At 35.4% G+C, this 23,594-nt stretch overlaps 1 protein-coding gene across 8 annotated transcripts in view; it reads right to left on the reverse strand.

Annotated features, from left to right (window-relative positions):
- MRPS28 (mitochondrial ribosomal protein S28) overlaps positions 1 to 23,594 on the reverse strand; it is a 352,996-nt gene that overhangs the window by 296,590 nt on the left and 32,812 nt on the right. For 6 of the 8 annotated variants that reach the window (XM_079111109.1, XM_079111111.1, XM_079111112.1 and 3 more), the window contains exon 2: positions 11,655 to 11,836. In XM_079111109.1, the coding sequence (XP_078967235.1) occupies positions 11,655 to 11,836 (182 nt within the window). Of the gene's footprint in view, positions 1 to 8,916; positions 8,958 to 9,470; positions 10,535 to 11,654; positions 11,837 to 23,594 lie in introns of those variants that run through there. The other 2 variants (XM_079111105.1, XM_079111106.1) reach the window with 2 other exon arrangements.

A 23,594-nucleotide genomic window follows, 5' to 3' on the forward strand; every position in this document is an offset into this window, starting at 1 on the left:
CTTTTGACCTTTACAGTCCTAAAATGGCATATAAAATGGCAAACTACTAGACATAGAAACTTAGATAGTCTCTGGACTGATAAAACCATACATGTGACTGCTACATAAAGTAAGTCAATTTTGTGTGCTAATCAAAATAGAATCAGAACCACCAATCCATCAGAACAAAATCCAACAGAACTTTGCATGACATGTATGAAAACAAGAAAAAATTACCCTCTAATGCCATTTGGTCTGAAAATCACACGTGTTTCATGAACCCAGAACGTTACTAAACTCATATTTTATAATTTGATATTTTTAACATATAATTCATATTTGAACATATATTATATTAGAACATATTTCTAAGGTTTCTTATTAAAAGTTAAATATAACATGCTCTCTTTTCCTTAAAAAAATCAGAGTTCTGTTAAAGAAAAGCTAATAGGATGATTTTTAAATCACCAATCTATTCAAAGCTATGCATACTTTTTAATTGTGTTCCATGTCCTCTGGAATAAAAAGACCCACTCTATTCAAATTCTTGTTTTCTTTTTCCCCCAATACACCTTGCAAACTTTAGTTTTTGAAACATTCAACATACATTCCACTTTCTATTTGACCCTACATATCATAGAACCTGAAATAGAAACAAAGACTGGGAAATTAGCTTGTTTATTCCACCTTAGTGTCAAACAAAAGTACACATAGTATGCAGTGCACGTGCTAGTTACCTTAGAGCTGCCAATCATGCTTGTTTTGAAACTCTTCGATTTTCAGAGGTGTCAATCATAAATGTTGTGATACAGATGCCCATGTAGAGATAATGCTTTAAAAGACACAACACTCATTTCCACAATAATAAATAAGTGGACTTCACTTATAAAACTGAACCTGAGGATTTTACAGAAGATGTCAACAGCTCTTAAAGAATCAAAACTAAAATATAACCATAAAATGAAAAGATTTTTGGCTCTTTGTAAAATACAAGAAGCATGGATTAGTCAAAGGGATATCATAAAAAAGAGAAATGTTCCTTGCTCAATAACTAAACAGAACTTTATGACCATGAATAGAAATCATGTAAATCTGGGCAAGTGGGCAAAAACATCAATATAATACATAATCTCTTCTCCACCTCCCCAATTCAACCTAACTCACTACACCTACCTAGTCATTTACATCTGAAATAAAATACTATTCAAAATTTTTCCCTGTCTCACAATCTAGGACTATTTAGTCCACAAAACCTGTCTCCTCTATATCCTAAATCGCTGTCTCCTTTCCCCATATGCAGACTTATTTCACATCCACATCAATTTTTTCCAATAGCTTTCTTACTGAACTAACTTATGCATTGTTCTTCAACATATACTCCATACCTTTGCCAGAATGATCTCACTGAAATGAAAATATGATCTATGTTACCTATTGCAATATTTTAACGGCTATTCAACAACTTCATAATACAACCCCACTTTTTTAGAATGGCATAAAAGTTTCTGAAAATTTGGCTCTATCTGCCTCCCTACTCTTCCACCACTTCTCCTTAATTTAGGCCACTAAGCCTCCTGGCTTCCCAGGAAAGACAGGCTCTGCTTACTTGAAGTGTTTGCCAAGTTGTGCTCCCTCATCTAGAAACACTCACTGCCTGCACTTAGTGGCTCCTACCTATCTTTTACAACTCAGTTCAACTATTAGTTCCATTAAGAAAGCTTCTCTGACACAAACAACTGAACCATTGATTACTCTCTTCTCCATTCCCGTATAATCAGAAAAAAGAACTCAGTGATATATCTATCAGTTTATTCTCTATGCCCCAGATTGAATCAATTCCCAGAAAGCAGAGATTGCCTTTAATCCATACATCATAAGCACCAAATAGAGAGGCAGCATATCATAGCTGCACCTTAAAAGCTTGCTGGCTCAATGAAAAACTGTAACATGCCTAATTTATTTAAAAATAAAATTAATAAAAGAAATTTCTTGAAACTGATAAAATGTTTTATAGATATTTTCCAAAGCGACCAAACTAATCAATGCCATAAAGCAATATTTTGGGGCTTAACAAAACTGCTCACTACTTACAAATTCATATAAGAAATGGCATCATCTCAAATAGAATTTGGGACTCAATAATCTCATCTTATTTTCCCTATTGTTCCTACTGGAGGTCCTAAAGCTTCAACCATGATAAATGCTCATGTCAAAACACTCAGCCCCTTGACTGGTTCAACAAACACTGTGCTGATATGTGACAATCCCTAGTAAGGGCATCAGTGAGCAGGCAGTTGACGCAGGCAAAACCCCAAACCAGTGACACTTCACTTATCAGGAAGTTAGTTATCTGATGACATCAGGTATCTGCAGAACCCAATGAGAATTAAGCAGAAGGAGTTTAGGAGCTGTCAAAATACATGTTGAAGTCCATGCATTAAAGTGCATGCACTTGCCTTCTAGAAGTGGCTGCTAGGACCTCACTCACATACTAGGTGCTCTTATTTTAAGCATAATACACATGGTGACCAATTTCTCACAACCTGAAACAAGATAATTAAGAGGTCTAATAAAAAGCAGAATTGGGCATAGTAGCAGAAAAGGAAAGTTGAAACAAAACTACAGAACTAGGAGGTTATGTGGTTATTAAACAATAATTCTATATAGTATTTGTATGATGATATAATAAAAAATTAGTATTTATAATTATGACCCTGGCTCATCATCAACCAACAATAAAGGTTAAATTACTTTAGATGTAGCAAGTTTAAAGAAAATAGATGATGTATTTTAAAAAGCACAAATAATTAAAAATTAAGCTGGCCAACTTCTATTATTTGCAGAATAAACTTAATAAAACTTAGTGGCCTACATTAAGAAATAAATTTCCCAAATAACACAAGGCATTCTGACTTAAAGTGACGAACCATTGTCAAAATTTAAACAGTTACTATGACAACAGGTTTCACTATAATTATGTTATAGATCCATTCAAAAACAAAATGGTGCCTGCTAGTCATTATCTTATTGGTGTACATTATCTAAATACATTATTCCATTGTGTTAGTTGGTTCAGGCTCCTATAACTAAATATCATAAATTAGGTAGCATATGAACAACATTTATTTCTCACAGTCAGAAGCTATGAAGTCCAAGAACAAGGTACCAGTGATTCAGTGTCTGGTGAAGGCTGGTCCTGGTCACAGGTGGCAGCTTCTCACTGTGTCCTCACTTGGCAGAAGGACCAAGGCAGTTCTCTGGGGCTACATTTATAAGGACGCTAATCCTACTCATGAGGGTATAGCTCTCATGATCTAATCACTTCCCATTAGCCCATTTCTCAAAAACATCCCAGTGATTATTATCTTTCGATGTATGAGTCCTGGGGGCACACAGACATTCAGAACACAGCAGTCATGAACACCATAACCGAGGGTATCATAATGGACTACCACCATTCCTTAGCAGCCCTGCACAATGCTCCCTATCTCACTACCACCCCTAACCTCAGGGTCCTTGGTCTGAAACTACTTCATATGTGAGACTATTTTAGGAGGTTTTTAAGACACTTGAGTAACTACATGTTCTACAACTTAGAAAACAACAGTAAGGTGAAAAGAACATTGATGGGCTTCAGATCTATACTGCACTAGGTTTGGATCTCTGCTTTGTTAGTTACTAATTGTGTGACTACGACACATTATTTATGTTCAGAGATTTATTTTCTTCATTTGAAGAATGAAAATAAAATTGTCCACTTTCAATGTTTCTTGTAAGTTATAAATTGAACAATACATATAAAATGCCAATTGTTTTAGTCACCTTTTTGGCTGCTGTGATTAAATGACTTGACCAGCACAATTGTAGAGGAGGAAGAGTTTATTTGAGGACTCACAGTTTCAGAGGTCTCAATCCATAGACAATAGTTTCATTCCTCAGGGTTCAAGGTGAGGCAGAACATCATGGCAGAAAAGTGTGGCAGAGAGAAGCAGCTCACATCATCAGAAAGCACAAAGAGAGAGAGAGACTCTACTCTCCAGATACAAAATATATACCCCAAAGCCACACCAATTCCAATCTCCTCCAGCCACACCCTATCACTTCAGTTACCACTCAGTTAATCCCATGGGAGGGGATTAAATCACTGATTGAGTTAAGACTCTTACAACCCAATCATTTCTTCTCTGAACCTTGTATTGTCTCACACATGAGCTTTTGGGGGACACCTCACATCCAAACCATATCGCCAATGTAGGAATGTAATCTGGTGTGATTATGGAAAGAAATCAGATGGAATATGGAAAAAGAGCAAGTTTAATTCACACTGAGACAAATTTTGTAAAATTGTGTGCTATATTAATATGACAGAAGAAAAAATATCTAAAGGGTAGGCAAGGTCACATGATAAAAAAAGTGCTTTGTTTAAATCACAGAAGCCCCCTGACTTAGAATGTTCATAGAAGTAGGTCAAAGAGAAGATTCACAGAGAAGGGCACACATACACTTGTAAAGAAATTAATTTATAGCAAATCGGTATGGCTATTCTAAAATTAGGTCAATATCTTTTCTCTGAGTTGGGGTCCACCCTCTGGAGCTCTGTACTGACTTTCTTACATAAGAAGACCCCACCTAGGTCTGCCAGGGCCGGTCACATGAAAGCAGAATAGGAACACAAAGACATTTTGAAAGGAATACCTTCACATATTCATAATATTCTTTCTAATCTTGTGTGTGTGTGTGTGTGTGTGTGTGTGTGTGTGTGTGTGTGTGTGTGTGTTGCTAGGGATTGAACCCAGGGCACAGTGGGAAAGCACTCTACACAACCCCTAGCCCTGATTTTTTCAATATTTTAGTATTCTTTTCATACCAATTCAATAGCAATTGCTTAACAAAATACCTTTACTTAATGGAGTCTTTCCAAAACATTAAATTTAGCTTTTGATTTGGAAGAAAAATGTAATGGGTAAAACTTTTGAGGTCAGAGCTCTAAGTATGAGGTCCCACTCATGTCCCCAAATCTCTGAAATTCCTTATATTTCTATATTGTAATTCTAGGTTACTATTGTTCAAGTTTAAATACGATAGCTTAGACTCTAAACATTATTAAAAATGCAGTATCTTTCTAGAATTAGTTTCTTCCTTTAAAAGTACTTTCCAAACTTTAACTTTTTTTGCAGTAGAAAAAAGCCACCACTACCCACACACTTAAACAGAATGTTCCACAACTGTAATAAATAAACAGATAAAGGTGAAACTGTTCTAAAACTGCTCTCTATTGCCCATCCTCTGCAAAATCTTTGAAACCTTTCTGCAAAATTCTAGGGCTTCTTGATGCAAAGGTTGAAAACAGTTCCTCAAAATTAATATTAAAATAAAAAATTATACAGCATAAATATTTAACTATTAAATTAAATATTAAAATAAAAATATAGAGCTTATTAAGAGACTATTATTTAGCCAATTATATTATTCAGGTAACCAATCCTTATCAGCTGCTGTAAGTCTGAAATGCCAACAAATTTATTTATTTATTTAAATAATGAAAAAATTAAAATCTGGCTAATCTGGATATTTCATTGAATTTTAGTTATTTTCACTACATTTAATTAATCTTTAAATGTACCCAAAACACAAAAGTCTGAAATGATTTTCTAAAGGGATTATAAAAAAGAGGTCAGTCTGATAAATGATAAATAAGTTATAGAAATCTCCAGGTCTTATTAATAGTGATTTTAAATGTATCACAACAGGAAGGTCTGTCAGAACTGAGATTGAGCCTCCTAGAATCTGTTCAGTTGGAGGCCTGGACATTATGAGGGAGAATGCCAACAGGTGTCCAGCCCAACAAGCTGTTCTATCTAGTCACATCATCAAATCTTGTAGGTATAAAAAGGGTAGCACAGAAACAACCCAGCTGGACTTCATTATTTCCCCATTCAGTGCTATCATCTTTCCCACCAATAACAGAGCCAATAAGCAAACATTTGAATAAAGTAGGTTCCTACTCACAAATTTTGTTTTGGACAAAAGTAGAAATAAAAATTAACTAAAACAATATGCTGGTCTGACAATATTTTCTAAGTGTAAGAAACCTAGAGAAGGGTTTTACAAAGAACCTAAATATTTCTACATACACAAATCAAGAGATTTTATAAACATTCAGTGAAGAGAATAAACTTTCATTTCATGAAAAAAGTACAAACTGAAAACAAGGAATCTGCTAACTTAGGAAGTCATTCTCCAAAATGCAATGTATGTAGATTCAGACCTGGAGTTGATACCTACATTGCCATGAGTAATTAAACAATTCAGGTTAAATATTGACTGAAAAGAGTTACCACCTTGCACGTACTATTAGAAACAACATTCTGACTCACAGGATCAGAGAGGAATAGAGTTTATACTTTAACTCCTGTTTATCATTTCTCATTTTTTTTTAAAGAAGGCACTTTGAAGAATCTTCATATTGCTTTCCACAGTGGTTGCACCAATTTGTGGTCCCACCAGTAATGTATGAGTACATCTTTTCCCCCACATCCTTGCCAACACTTATTGTTGCTTGTATTCTTGATAATTGCCATCTGATTGGAGTAAGATGAAATCTTAGGTACTTTTGATTTGCATTTCTCTTATTACAAGAGATGTTGAACATTTTTCCATATATCTGTTGATCACTTGTAAATCTTCTGTTAAGTGTCTGCTCAGTTTCTTAGTCCATTTATTGACTGGGTTGTTTTTTGGGGTGTTAAGCTTTTTGAGTCCTTTATATATCCTGAAGGTTAATACTCTATTTGAGGTGCATGTGGTCAAGATTTTCTCCCACTCTGTAGGCTCTTTCTTCATGTTATTCTTCCTTTGCTGAGAAGAGGCTTTTTAGTTTGAATTCATCCCATTTAAAACTTTTTAGGAGTATTTTAGGAATCTTGTTAAGGAAGTCAGTTCCAAAACTGACATGGTGAAGATTTAGGTCTATTTTTTTTTCTGTTAGGTGCAGGGTCTCTATTCTAGTGTCTCAGTCTTTGATCCATTTTAATTGAGTTTGTACAGGGTGAGATATAGGGGTTTAATTTCATTTTGCTACATATGGATTTCCAGTTTTCCCAGCACCATTTGTTGAAGAGGCTATCTTTTTCTTCAATGAATGTTTTTGGCACCTTTGTCTAGTATGAGATAACAGTATATATGTGGGTTTGTCTCTGTCTTCTACTCTGACCCAGCTAACCCATTCCTGGGTTTATACCTAAAGGACTTAAAATCAGCATACTACAGTGATGCAGCCTATCAATGTTTATAGCAGCTCAATGCACAATACCTAAACTATGGAACCAACCTAGGTGTCCTTCAATAGATGAATGGATAAAGAAAATGTTACATACACACACACACACACACACACACACACACACACACACACACAGAAAATGGAATATTACTCAGCCTTAAAACAGAATGAAATTATGGCATTTGCCAGTAAGTGGATGGAGACGGAGAGTATCTTGTTAGGTGAAATAAGCCAATCCCAAAGAACCAAAGGCCAAATGTTTTCGCTGATATGCAAATGCTAATTCACCATGGTGGGGGCAACTAGGGAAGAATAGAGGTACTTTGGATTAGGCAGAGAGAAGTGAATGGAGGGAAGTGGGCAGGAGTTAGGAAGAATAGTAGAATGAATCAGACGTTAATACCCTTTATGCATACATGACTATAAGACTGGTGTGATCCTACATCATGTACAACCAGAAGAATGAGAAATTATACTCCATCTATGTACAATGTGTCAAAATGCATTCTACTGTCATATATAACTAATTAGAACAAATAAAGTAAAAAGACTGGTATTAAATGTTTGCTCTACTGTGTTTCCATATATTCAGTAAATCTAAATATCAAATAAAACGAATCACATTTCTCTAAAAAAAAAAAAGGCACTTTGATAGCATTTATAGCATTTCACACTTACAGCAACAGAAACAGAAGTAGAGTTCAAAGGCCTTTTCTGAATATTTTTATTTTCTACTCATTAGCACCTTGTCACCATATTACCTATTTGTATAACCACCAATATTTTATTTATTTATTATTTTTTTAAAATATTTTTTCTAGTTGTAGGACCTTCATTTAATTAATTTATTTATATTTGGGCTGAGACTCAAACCCAGTGCTCCACACATGTAGGCAAGTGCTCTACCACTGAGCTACAACCCCAACCCCCAATATTTTATATGGATTTATATACTTGTTTCCTATCTGCTGTTCCTCCTTCACCCATTAGAATATTCACTTCATGAGGAAAGAGAATTAGTCTGTTTTTTTAACCAACCCTTAAAATAGTGCCTGGCAAATTGAAGAGGTTCAGTCATATTTATTATGAGTGAATGAAGGAATGAATGAGCATAGAAATGAACAAATCAACCTCTGTACCACTCTGGCTCCTTCTTTTTCATGATCATCATTCATGAATGTATTGATTTTGCAAGTACAAATTTAAGTGGGTATTTCTGGATGGTAACTGGATACTGCATATGTGGTTCCATGGAAGCAGGAGCTGAGAGATAACTATAGAACACAGAGATGCAGGCATTTAACTCTTGAACAACATTAAAAAACTAATACAGTGACTGCTCCAAAGAGTAGAGAACTTATTTGCAAAATTATTAGATTCTGACTGGCGTAGTAACACACATCTGTAATCCCAGAGATTCGGGAAGCTGAGACAGGAGGTCCAAGTTTGAGACCAGCCTCAGCAACTTGGCAAGACCGAAAGGAAAAGGAAAAGGAAAAGGAAAAGGAAAAGGAAAAGGAAGAAGAAAAAGAAAAGAAAAAGAAAAAAAGTGAAAAAGAAAAAAGTCTGGGGATGTAGTTCAGTGGTAGAATACTCCTGGGCTCAACCCACAGCACTGCCCTGCCAACCCAAAAAACGAAAAAAAAAAAAATTACCTTGAGTTTTTCCCCACAAAAGCGTTTCATTAAACACACTGCTTCATTGGGGAGAAAAGAGATAAAAATAAGCGTTTTTTGAAGCCATATAGTAATTTCCATAAAACAATATGTGCATACATGGTACGTATATGGCTTTCAATAAAAATTTAAGATTTAATAAACGCTGCAAGACTCCAGTATTTAACCATTTAAAGCTATACTACACATAGAGTAAATTCAAATCATACTATAGCACTAAATAAAGATCTGATCCTAAATACTGACATTTAAAATTTTGTGATTTAGCAAATAAGACATAAAAATCTAATTCATAATTCTAGATCTCTAAGGCATTCTGAAATATGTTCAAGAATATGACATAGGGCTGGGGATAAATCACCAGTAGAGTGCCTACCATGCACAAGGTCATGGGTTCAATCCCAGGTACAACAAAATAAAAGAATATGACATAAAGACAAAATTGATGTTGTAAAATTTTAATTAAGAAAAGAATAATGTGGATAAAAGAATATCCACAAAGATATAAATATGCATGAAAGAAATATCATTAACAAAATTCCATCCTTTAATATAAAGAAATAGGTATATTACTGGTATTTGGTTGGATGTTATAATGAAATTATCTAAACGGGTGACTCTGCTAAGAAATATCTCAGAGTTGTCTATAAAAATATGTCTTTATAGGGCTGGGGATATGGATCAGGGTTAGAGCACTTGCCTAGCATGCATGAGGCCCTGAATTTAATCCCCAGTACTGCAAACAAAAAAAGAAAAGGAAAAAACCCATCTTTTTATAAAGTTAATATCTGATTCTCTGGTCACATGTTAGATGAACTTATAAGAATAAGATAGTTACTGCAAGTGGAATTCACCCATGTAGCATGATGAAAAGTTTTCCAGTTATAACTAGAGACTAGAGGACTTCTTAGTAAAAAATAAAATAGTACTTCATTTTTAAATTACTGATATCCCTTTATTAATGAAAAAATAATTGGTTATAGCTTCTACTGACAGTACCCAACAGTTTAGGAGGTTTCTCTTGAGATAATTTTAGGACCACATATGTTCACACATGCCTCCTCCCTAACGGCTCCTCAATAGGAATTTTTGACTGGTGTCATCATTAGGTCACAAGGATTTCAATAATACAAGAAAAATAACAATTGTAGCATCATTTACCATGTCAGTCATGTTTTAAATCTTTACATATAACAAATAATTTACTCCCTTCAACAACTCTACATGATATATAATATGGTACTCAAATCTGAATTGACAGATACAACCTACTTATAAATTTTCCTAGGTCTCAGTACTTCTGAATGAGTTTGTATGTTATTTGATATACTAATTCAAACCATGCTTGAACCATTACCTCCCATGCCAGGAAGTGTAAGAAGCCAATTTTCCTTCCCAAGTATCATCTGGTTTACACCACTTACTTCACTAAGAACTGGCTGGTGTCTGATTAGTAGAGGAAGAAGTGTGCTGAAGTTGGCTTGTTATTAGCTTGTGGACAGTCCACTGTACACACCCACCGTACACACATCTTCCCAGCCCTGCATTCAGTGACATCACATCGGTAACTTGAAATTGGGCATAATAAGAATTTACACTAGAGAAATTAACAAATTGAGGTCTTTTGTTAAACTCAAAATCTGATTATTAAATATTTACTCATATATCAATGATCTGAGGAAATGTGTATTCTGTTAATTTTTGTTGAGTCTTTTTCAGACTCAGGTAGAATGAACTTATGTCCCATCATTGGGTGAGCTCCATTATCATCTACACCTTTAGATGCCTGGAATTTTCAGAAAGACAATTCATTTCATAATTCACATTTAGATACAGAATAGGTTCTCTTCTTATTCATTTCTACAATACATTTCATTATGAAACTCATAAACTTCTTCATTACTATAATTTATCCTAACAAGTTACTGATTACTAGAGTCACCTTTACAAATTATTCAGGAGAAAAAATGTTATCAATTAAATCAATATACCATCAACTGTAAGATGCATCTTGATACCAGAAATATGGAAATCTAAAAAGTATGCATATTAAAAATTGATGAGAAAGAGTCATTTTCTAACTTGTTTACCGTTGCTTTCCCTTAGAATCTGAGCTCAACATTTCCTTTACCCTTGATATGCTACTCCTAGATCTCCCACCTTAGTGCTTTCCTCAATGTATATTTAGACTTACAAATACCTTTATCAGTACAGACTATAAGTAGAACTAATTCTACTAATATAATAGGAAAAATAATAATCCTGAAAAGGAAATGGAGAATAATTTTCAAAAACAATAAAACATTAGACTTTGGTGGGGTAAGAGACAGGAGCATGAAGAAATGACAGGGGGAGATTTCCCTTAGAAGTGGAGACTGTGGAATAGAGAAGAGGCAAAAAAAAGTTTATAGGAAAAAGGGTCTGAGCAGCATCTAGTATTACAAAGCTTATTTTTATTATGGTATGGAATGGTTTGTTACCAGGATGAACATTCATATCTTCCTCCCAACTGTTCTCATTGCTTTGATAAGATATGAATATGACCTAACATGACAAACAAATGTGTCTTAAGCACTTCAGACTTTTCTTCTAGTAGTATTATCAAGAGAAATAATACGTTGTCTATCTTTTTAAAAATCACCTACATCCAACAATACTTTTGAGGTACTTCAACTTTTATGAACATTCTTAAAGCACTTGGAAATGATTCTACTTACTCTCCATCCACTTCTGGTCTTTTACATACACAATGAAACTTGGCACCAAAATCTATGTAAAGATCATTTTCCACAACATGAAAGATCCGTCCAATGACCAGTTTATCCTTGGCAGGCCCCATCTGTGTAAGAGGAGAGTGCCTCAGCATGGATGCGAAGGATTCCACATTTTTCTGAGACTCCTAAATATGAAAAGAGATATTTTTATACATAAGAGTCAACATAAGACACAATATGGCAAGTATAATGAAGTCTTACAGGGAAATTTTTAAAATCCAATTTGCTCTACATTTACATCTGCAGCAATAATAAACGAATATAAGTGGAATTTTGCTTTTAAAAGCTAGTTATACTCTTCAACTTGCTCTTCCTTTTCCTTCCTCAAGACGAACCATTGAAAAGCAAACACCTGCACTTGGCAGGTGATGGAGGGATGAGGTGGGCCAGTGTGAGTCTTGAAAGCCCAGGCAGGAAAACAACATGGGGCATCAGCATACAAACTATCCCAGAATGGGGACTGGGGTGTTCAGAATCTAAATGTGAGGAGGGCATCCTAAGAGACCACTGATTGTTCCTAGTACTGACATATGATTCAGGTTTGGTGAGAGGGACTATGGGTTTAGTACAAATTCAAATATACATTCAGATAAAAACAATTAAGGGTGCTTTTATCACAATTATCAGTCTGAACATGAGTTCTTATAATAATTCAAGTGACTTTTTAATTTCCTTCTTTTTCCAAAGGTAAAATCCCAAAGGAAAAAAAAAATAGCTTTTTCAACTATTTTATGCTGCTCACTTTCTAGGGTTTTTTTTTTTTAAGATTCAATTCACTTGAGGTATGGCTGAACACATACATAATGTAATCTAATTACTCCTTTCATTTTTTTCTTTCTTACAATTTTTTTTTTCCAAATACATGCTTTTGTAGAAACCCATGAGCACAGAGATGTACCTTCTACTCATCCTTTAATTTTCACAAAGAGTGATATGTGCATGCTTTGGCACCAACAAAGGGAAGTACTAAGTTTTTGTTTGTGAGAGTTAATCACAGAAGAACATTAACAATTTGATCCAGCTACCTACATCCTGTATTTGAAGTGAGTTTTACATTTGTTACTCATGGAAAATTATTGAGTTCCATTGCATATTTACTTTTTAAACTACACAACTATAAATATGATTTAATTTTAGTACATGTATTGCTCCAAGGATTACAATCTCAAATACCAGGCCACATGGGAGCTAGATAAGCAGAAGAATATGTACCCAGCCTAAGAGGTGCAGCCACTATTCAGCTGCAACTGCAGCTACAATTCAAGTCCAGTTATTGCCACATTTTAATTATCCAAGAAGCCCCAAATTCATACATTAATATAAAATTCCAATTTTTAAATTGAAAAATAAAAATTTTCCACTTTACAAACTGGGCAAAACACATTCAAGTATTGAATTTGGCCGATGGACCATGAGTTTATGGCCTCAGCCTCAGGAAAAACAAAGTCAAGACACCTAGCTGATGCCAAGTCCCTAAGATACTGGAGGGAGGATAGGGTGATGAACTTATTTCAGTGAGTTGAAACACACAAGGGTCAATCTAAATCAAAGACCAGTCTGTAGACCCAGATGCCAACTAGGGCTGAAAGGATAGCCAGGAGTATATGTCATGAATCTTAACACTAGTTTTTAACTCCACAGATAACTGTGGAGTAAAATAAAATATAAAATATTAAATATTAAAGTTCCTTAATAAGCACCTTAAAAAATAATATTCCTGCAGAGAGTCAAGGAAAAAGCATATTCTATAGGCTCAACATAGGCACAGCGATGAATTGCCCTCTAGAGACAGTGCAAAAAGAATAATACTAAGAAAGACTTCAGTGACAAGATCACTACTATGCTCCTCTGCTGAAAGCCACTATGCCATCTACAGCAGCTGCCACCAAAGCAGCAGAGGAGAACACTGCTCAAGAGAAAAAAAAGACAGGGGACCAACTTGGAGTCTTGTCCTACTTGTAACCAGGGAGGGTCCTACCAACTTTTCCGTGCTTTCCCAATACTCCATTCTGTGGTTACTATCCACCAGAATTCCTTTTTTCATTTTCTTTTCTTTTTCAGTAAATTCAACTGATGCCATAGTTCAGTTAAGACAGATTCTGATGACAAAACATCCAGTAGTGGATCCAGTAGTTAAACATCTATAGAAGATAATATACACATCACTATGCCTGCCTCTAAAATACCATAAGATCCTTTATAACTGGAGAGAGATGTTTGGGCTAAGACTAGTGTGATGATAAGTGGCATCCCCCACACACACCCTTGGTTTTAGGAAATTAAGTAATCTTTCCAAACAAAAAATTTTATTGGTGCATTATAATTATACGTAGTATTGCGATGCATTATGCCATATTTGTACATGCACATAATGATTTGGTCAATCTCATTCCCCAGTACCTTTCTTTTCCCTCCTCTCCTCCCTCCCCCAATCTTCTTGCTCTACCCTGTTTATCTCCCTTTTATCATCATCATTATTATTTTAGTTAGTATATTATGATTATACATATAAGTGGGATTCATAGTAGTATGTTTGTACATGGACATAATTTGGTAGATTTCATACCCCAGTACTTTCTCATGCCCTCCACTTCTCCCTCCCTCTTGATCCCCTTTCTCTATTCATCTTCCTTCTACTTTTGTAAAAATCTACCTTTTTTTAATTCCTTTTTTCTATCTCTAGTTTCCACATGAGAGGAAACATTCAACCTTTACTTTCTTAATCTAGCTTATTTCACTTAGCATGACGTTCTTCAGACCAGTGAGATAATCCAAGTTCTGAAAGAAAAAAATTGCCATCCAAGACTGCTATATCCAGCAAAGCCACCAGTCAGAATTGAAGGAGACAAAAAACTTAAGGATAAACTAAAAGAACTCAGGACCACTAAGTCATCCTACAGAAAATACTTAAGTAAATATTACACAAAAAAAACTTAAAAATAAACCCCAGAGCCTCAATATGAATGAATCAAAAGCAGTTAAACAAATGAAAAGACTGAATTAAATATATAAAACAAATCAAAATGGCAGGAAATAAAAAGCATGTTTCCATAATAATTCTGGTTTGTAAATGGTCTCAAATTTCCAAATAAAAGACATGACTGGCAGAATGCAATAAAAACAAAACCCAAATAAATGCTACATGCAAGAGACTCATCCACAGGCAGAAAGTAAAAGGATGGAAAAAGATATTCCATGCAAATGGAGTCTAAAACCAAGAAGGAGTAGTTATACTAATAACCAACAAAGTAGATTTCAAGCAAAAACTAATCAAAAGAGACAAGGAAGGTCACTGCATACTGCAAGGGTCAATATAATGATATATAATGATAGTAAATATTTATGCCCCAAATGTCATAAAACAAACACTTGAAATTAAGTTTTGGAACCCAATATGATATTACTGGGTGATTTTAACACACTCCTCTCACCAATAGACAGGTCATCCAGATCAACAAAAATCAACAAGACCACTTCTAACCAAAATAATACTGTATATCAAATTGACTTAACAGACATCTATAGAATATTTAATCTAACAGCAGATGAATTTACTTTCTTCTCAGTAGCCTGTGAAGGCTTCTCCAAAATAGATCATATTCTAGGTCACAAAGCAAGTCTTGGCAAATACAAAACAACCCCTTGCATCTTATCAGTTTATAATGGAATAAAATTAGAAATTAACAAGAAGAAAACTTATAGAAACCACCTAAACACATGGAGATCGAAAAATACTCTTTTGAACAGGAATGGATCATAGAAGGAACAGTTTGAGAAATTTCAAAAATTCCTAGAATCAAACAGAATAGTGATTCTGTATGCCAAAATCTCTGGGACACTATGAAGGAGGTTCGAAGAGGAAAGTTTAGAGCAATAAATGCCTACATTAAAAACATGGAGAAAAAAAAAAAAACATGGAAAGATCCCAAATAATCTAATGATATATCTGAAGGCCCTAGAAAAACAGGAACAAGCTAATTTCAAAACCAGTAGAAGACAAGAAATAATTAAGATCACAGTTAAAATTACTAAAATTGAGAATAAAAAATAAAAGCATCAATGCAACAAAGAGTTGGCTCTTTGAAAACATAAACAAGATTAATAAATTCTTGGCCAAAACAAAAGAAAGAAGACCCAACTCAACAAAATTAGAGATGAAAAAGGAGATATCACCAAATATTATTGAAATACAGAGTATCATTGAGGACTATTTTGAAAACTCATATTCCAATAAACTGTAAAATGTAGAAGACAATGATAAATTGAGTACTCTTGACTATTTAAGAAAATTCTGAGATTTTTAGTAAACCTGTTGTGAAATACCTGTTACATTACAAACTTTAAAACTAGGAATAATGATTCCTTACAGACAACTTTAAATTCAAGTGGAGGGCTAGGGATGTAGCTCAGTAGTAGAGCACTTGCCTAGCATGTGAGACCCTAGGTTCAATTCCCAGCACCACAAAAAATAAAGTGGAAATAACATGCTACTGCTTTCTGTTCCAGTATTTTTGCATTTACTTCATCACATTTTACAATGGAGGTGAAAGCATTTTCAGTGAGTGAAATGATTGTACTACAAGTATAATACTTTTGAGTTAACACCTAAATGTTTTTAAATTGTACATTATTGCTCATTTATTTTTGAAAACTCATATCTAACAATCAGACAAAGCCCTCCTTCAAAAATCAGTCTAGAACCACCTCTGAATTCCTAGGGTATGAGCCCAGTTGTACTTATTTACTTGTCAAGTGACTTCTAAAAATAATAAATGTAGCAACTCCCACAATACATGTTGACAACAGGAAATCCTGTTTATTAGGTTCTAAACCAACATTGTTAGCTCCTCTCCTGTTGATACAAAATCCAATGTGGTAGGTATACCTAATCCACTGCTGGGTCTGTATCATAACCTGCATCCAGGTTATGGAAAATGTTACCTAAAAAATTGCCTTGGAGATAAAGCAGGTAACCTGGAGTTGACTGCTTCCTTTTAAGAACTGGTATAGAACTCAAATTTCCTGTTATTCTGCTGTACTGTTTTCTCACTTTGAAGCTGGACAGGAATGTCTAGATAGGAAGTGGGAAGGTACAGGGATTACAGACACAAGAAAAAGTACTGCTTAATCACTCATTCATCAAACATACACTGAGTGGTCAGCATTTGCCTCTCTTCTGGGCTTCATCTGTGTTCTGGGCCTTGTTTGTAAATATGCACAATGGTAAAGGAACACAGAGTTAAACCAGAACAACTACAAAGCATAGGGTCCAAAAAGTTGCTGAAAGTAATTGCTACTCATACTTCAGTTGTAAAGAGTCTTTTATTCCAGGCCAAGTAAGTTGAAGATCCTATAAGAAATGGGGAGTCAAAAGAGGTTTCTGAACAATGGGGTGAAAATACTTGTTCTTTGTTTTAAAAAGAAAGCCTTGGCTGGGAGCAGGTGCAAGTCTATTAATCCCAGCAGGTCAGGAGTCTGAGGCAGGAGGATCGCAAGTTCAAAGTCAGCCTCAGCAACTTATTGAGACCCTTAGCAACTTCTATCTCTAAATAGAATACAGAAAAGGGCTGGGGATGTGGCTCAGTGGTAGAGCACCTGTGAGTTCAATCCCCAATTCAAAAAAAAAAAGCTTTGGCAGCAGTATGCAAGGTGGACCCAAGGGAGAGAAAGAAAAAACTGGAAAGAGGGTCAACCACTGAGAAGCTCCTAGCTCCTTCAAGGTGATAAAGGGCCTTCAACTGAAGCCAGCTGTGGCCATAGAAAAACAAAAGAATGGATACAGAGATATTTACCAAATAGTAAAGCAAGGACTTGATTTCCTTGGGGGATGGGTAATCAAGAAATGGGGTGGGCAGAGCAGCAGAGTATGTTTACTTGTACACATATTAGGTTTATGACATAAACCTATATAAAATTTTAGGGAACACTGGCTGTCTGGTAGATAGTTTAAGAAAACACTGTAGGGTTTGGAACACAGCTCAGTGATAGAGTGCTTGCCTAGCATTCACTAAACCCTGGGTTCAATCCCCAGGCTCACAAAAATAACAACTAAACAAAACCCACCAGTGTACATATTTTTTATGAATATTTACATATGTTTAGTGATATTATACAGATATAAATCCCTCAAAAGAAATATACAAATGCTAACTGCAATAATTCGTGTATAGAACTATTTTCTTCATATTATTCATTACAGAAAATCTAGAGTACAAAGAATATGCATTACTTTTATTACATTAACTATATGTACATATTGTAACTATCATGCATTTGAGGACATTGACCATATAAATTGTAATCAGAGATTATTTGTGCTAAAAGAAATGTGAGACATCAACTAGTTCAACTATTTAATACAGGATCATATTTGCTATTCAACAAAATTGTCACAAGATACAGAAAATAGAGACATCATATAAAAACTTAAAATGGAAGAATACAGTGTGGCAGAATAACAGAAATTCTGGAAATTCGAATTCTATAAGACTAAAATGGTCAATAAATAGATTTTTTTTTTTTAAATCTTGAGGGGATGGGTGTGGCTCAGTGGCACAGCACTTGCCTAGCATGCTAGAGACCCTCGGTTTGAGCCCTAGCACTGGAGGAAAAAAAAAAGAAAAGCTAGTCTATTATCTTATCCCAAAGCATTTCATAAAGATGTGGAGTTGGTTAGTGACACCAGGAATAATAGAAGGCTAAAATGAAAAGACCAGATGAAAATAACAGGAATAACTACATTAAAAAGAGGTAATGCAGCCTATTGTCTGTTAAGCACAAAATACCTCAAGTATGCAAAAATAAATATTTTCCCTCTTCTCTAAAACATTTTTTGAACAAATTGTCCACAGGAGAACTAAGTTCAGGATTTTCTATTATTCAACAACAGATAACATTAAAAAACAATAAAGAATTAAAACGATAGCGGTGAGTGATTCATGAGGACTAGCACTGGAGGATCCTGAAGGAAGGTTTTAAAGTCACATGCTTCACATTTGGGCTCTACGACCTCCCAGGCCTGTGGATGAAGCAATGCACTGCGCCTCTGTGCTGCTGTACAAGATATCACCTTATATAGTGTGGTTAATAATCTCAGTACCTACTGTTCAGGGCTGCTCTGAGGATTGAATAGATGCATGGCCATATGTAAGGCATTCAAATAATGCCTAAAGGAAGCAGCCCCGAAAACTCAGCTTTTTAAAAAATTAGCCAAATCTTTACAGAATTAGTTACCATAAAATTTCATTGACTAACCTAGTATTTTTCAAAGGGGATGATAGTGCCCCACAAAGGACATTTTTGGCAATGTATGGAGATACGTTTGATTGTTATGACTGCGGATGCTACTGGAGAGAGGCCAGGGGTGCGGCTGAACATCCAAAAACGCACAGCAAAGAATTATCAGATCCAGCTGTCACTAGTATCAGGGTTAAAATTCCTGGACTAAGAGAACCAGCAGCAAACAGCAGAATGATGTATATTACATTAAGGGAGTTCTAAGGGGGCAGGCAAGGCACAAGATTAAGGAGTGAGTTTCCAGGACATTGGAATGATGGTCAAGTGACCCTAGACTGTATGAAGTAAAATAGGTCCAGAGAAAAGCTGATGGACTCGTGGTGAAAGGTGAGATTAAGGGACTAGAGAACATGATAAAGGTAAAATTGTGGTCCAAGAAAGAGCTCAGGCATTTGAGAAGTTGAACATAAGATAGTTCTAAGTGATAATCATACACAAATTATCATATCTACAAGTGAAGGAAAGTGGAAATAAAGATCTTAAAATATGATACTGAAAACCTGTGTGGTAACTGCTGGTTTCTGGTGCTGAATGTAAGAAACTAGAAGTTGCCACTTCTTCCTAACAGGTAAAAAGATAAACTGAAGAAAACAACTCCTTTAAATACATCGAAAAGGTGGGAGTCACAGGGCAAACTGTTACCACCACCCCAACAGGAAAATACAGAGAACTGTTGGTCAAAGCAGAAACCCACACACCAGTGCCAATGTAGGAAAACATGAATTGCAACTGATGAATTTCTGGAGGTTCAAAATGGACAACTCTGGGAGATAAAAACTCCAGAGGGACCCAGTCACAGGGTGATTCCATACTTTTGTGAGTTTAACTTCTAGGAGCTTAACCTGGTTCTCACATTAAAGATATAGGAAAAATCCCTTTGTGCTTCAGGAAAGGGGAGGGAGGAAATTATTTTGAAATACATCAGAGCATTCTGTTCTGTTCAACAAGGTATATTCTCAGGAGAAGCTATTTAACCAGAATCTAACAGGCTGGGGTTTTATCAGAGCCTAACCTGGAGGAAGGGAAATATCCAACCCCAGCAGGCTCTAACCACCAGGTTCCAAGGAAGGTGGGGGGGGGGGGGGAGTTGGGGGTGTACAATACCCAAGAAGCACAAGTTAAGTTTATAGCTCAGAGGCACAGGCTTACTAAAAGACTAAGTCCTATTCACAGGGCTATAGAACACTTCCTCTTATCATTATAAAATTGTTTATATAAAGTGGTTCTTTTTACCCAATATATCATGTGCAGCTATCACGAAAAATTACAAGACATATTGAAAAGAAAAAAACAACACCAAAAACAAAAACAAAAACACACAGTAAGAAGAGACGATGAGCATCAGAACCAGACTCAGATATGACAGCGATGTTGGAATTTTTAAACCAGAAATCTAAAACAACTGTGATAAAGATGCTAAGGGCTCTAATGGGTAATGGAGACAGCAGGCAAGCACAGAAAGATTGAAATGCTTGGAAAATACCAAAATCAAAATGCCAGAGATCAAAAATGCTGTGACAGAAATGAAAAAGGCCTCTGATGAACTTTTGTAAGACAGGACACCTGTCTTACAAAAGAATCGCTGTCCTTGATGATATCTCAATAGAAATGGCCAAGACTGGCCCACCTGCCCCTGCCACCATGGATGGACACCAGACACCCCGCCAGCCCCCTACGCTGACTCGGTGCGCCCTCGCTGGGGCTCCCAGCTTCTTTGGAGGCTGGTGCAGGCATTTTGAATCATTCCTGAGGGCCTGGCCACCATCATTGGAAGGGCAGCTCCCTTCCTGAGACACCTACAGGAGACTGGAGGCCCTTTGACAGGTACCTCTATTTACTCACTTACATCCTACACCCTTCCCCATCCTCTTGTTCACGACTAGAAAAACCGTAAGTAGTAATCAAACTGATCCTGTTTATCACAACAATGTTAAAGTCTTTATAGGTGCTGTCTGGTTCAGGGCTGCATTTTCTCTGTATTGGGTGCTACTGGTATTGATATCCTCTTCAAAGGAGAGGCAGTGGAAAACTGTAGGATCATAATAAACCTGCGGGGTTGGGGATAACTTCAGTATCTCTGATCTTCACTGGTAGAGGGGAATATATAGAAACAATATGAAAAAATAGGGGAAGAAAGTGTCCCTAACAAACCAAGATGCAATTGTGATACAATCCAATGAAAGCATGGCAGTAGAAATGACAGAAAAAGAGTTTAGAATCTGCATAATTAAAATGATCCATGAAGCAAAAGATGAGATAAGAGAGCAAATCCAGGCAATGCATGATCATTCCAATAAACAGTTAAAAGAGCAAATGCAGGAAGAAAAAGAACACTTCAATAAAGAGAGAGAGAGAGAGAGATTCTGAGGAGAAAAAAAAAAAAAAACAGAAATACTTGAAATGAAAGAAAATAAACCAAATTAAAAACTCAATAGCATCACCAACAGAATAGATCTTGTGGAAGACAAAATCTCAGACAATGAAGACAAAATATTTAATCTTGAAAATAAAGTTGAACAAACTGAGAAGATGTTAAGAAATCATGAACAAAACTTCCAAGAATTGTGGGATATCATGAAAAGACCAAATTTAAGAATTTTGGGATTGAGGAAGGCATAGAGATACAAACTAAAGGAATGAACAACCTGCTCAAAAAATAATATCAGAAAATTTCCCAAACCTGAAAAATGAAATGGAAAATCAAATACAAAAGGCTTACAGAACACCAGGTGCACAAAATTACAACAGATCCACACCAAGGCACATTATAATGAAAATACCTCACATACAAGATAAAGATAGGATTTTAAAAGCTGTGAGAGAAAAGCATCAGGTTACTTATGAGGGGAAACCAATATAAATATCAGCAGGTTTCTCAGCCCAGACCCTAAAAGCAAGACGGGCCTAGAACAATATATTTCAAACTCTGAAGGAACATGGATGCCAGCCAAGAATCCTATACCCAGCAAAACTAACCTTCAGATTTGACAATGCAATAAAATCTTTCCATGATAAACAAAAGTTAAAAGAATTTACAAATAGAACACCTGCACTACAGAACATTCTCGGCAAAATATTTCATGAGCAGGAAGTGAAAAAAGCAATACAAGTCAGAAAAGGGAGGAACTATCCTAAAGGAAAAGCCAATTAAAGGAGACACCAAGTCAAATTAAAAATCAAAAATAAGCCACAATGATTGGGAATACAAGTCATAGCTCAATAATAACCCTGAATGTTAATGGCCTACATTCAATAATCAAAAGACATAGATTGGCAGATTGGATTAAAAATAAAGACCCAACAATATGCTGCCTTAAAGAGACTCATCTCATAGAAAAAGACATCCATAGACTAAAGGTGAAAGGATAGGAAAAAACATATCACACACATGGCTTCAGTAAAAAAGCAGGGGTCTCCATCCTCAGATAAAGTGGACTTCAAACCTAAGTTAGTCAGAAGGGATAAAGAAGGACATTTCATACTGCTTAAGGGAAGCATAAATCAGCAAGACATAACAATTTTAAATATCTATGCCCCAAACAATGGAGCATCTATGTACATCAAACAAGCCCTTCTCAATTTTAAGAATCAAACAGACCAAAACAAAATAATAGTGGGGGACTTTAACACACTGCTCTCACCACTGGACAGATCCTCCAAACAAAACTGAACAAAGAAACTATAGAACTAAATAATACAATCAATGATATAGACTTAAGGGATATTTACAGAGTATTTCATCCATCATCAAGTGAATATACTTTTTTCTTAGCAGCTCATGAATCCTTCTCCAAAACAGACCATATGCTATGCCACAAATACAAAAAAATAGAGATACTACCTTGTATCCTATCAGACCATAATGGAATGCAATTAGAAAGCAACGTTAAATAACAAACAAAAACTATTCCAACACCAGGAGAGTAAATAATATGCTGCTGAATGATGCAATGATAACAGAAGACATCAGGGAAGAAATAAAAAAATTCTTAGAGGTAAATGAGAACACCACCACAACATATCAAAATCTCTGGGACACTCTGAAAGCAGTATTAAGAGGAAAGTTCGGACTGGGGATATAGCTCAGTTGGTAGAGTGTTTGCCTCACAAGCACAAGGCCCTGGGTTCAATCCCCAGTACCGCAAAAAAAAAAAAAAAAAAAAAAGGAAAGTTCATTGCATTGAGCTTATACATTAAAAAAATAAAGTCAACAACTAAATGGCATAACATTAAATCTCAAAGCCTTAGGAAGAAAAGAACAGATCAACACCAAAAATAGTAGAAGATAGGAAATAATTAAAATCAGAGCTGAAATCAATGAAATTGAAACAACAGGAATAATTCAAAAAATTAACAAAATGAAAAGTTGGTTCTTTGAAAAAGTAAGCAAAATTGATAAACCCTTAACCACACTAACGAAGAGAAGGAGAGAGAAAACTCAAATTATTAGAATTTGTGATGAAAAAGGAAAGATCATGACAGACACCAATGAAATATGTAACATAATTAGAAGCTACTTTGAAAATCTATACTCCAACAAAATAGAAAATATCAAAGACATTGACAAATTTTTAGAGACATATGATC

This window comes from Sciurus vulgaris (genome assembly GCF_902686455.1).
Source record: "Sciurus vulgaris genome assembly, chromosome: 1".
In the NCBI taxonomy this organism is placed as follows: domain Eukaryota; kingdom Metazoa; phylum Chordata; class Mammalia; order Rodentia; family Sciuridae; genus Sciurus; species Sciurus vulgaris.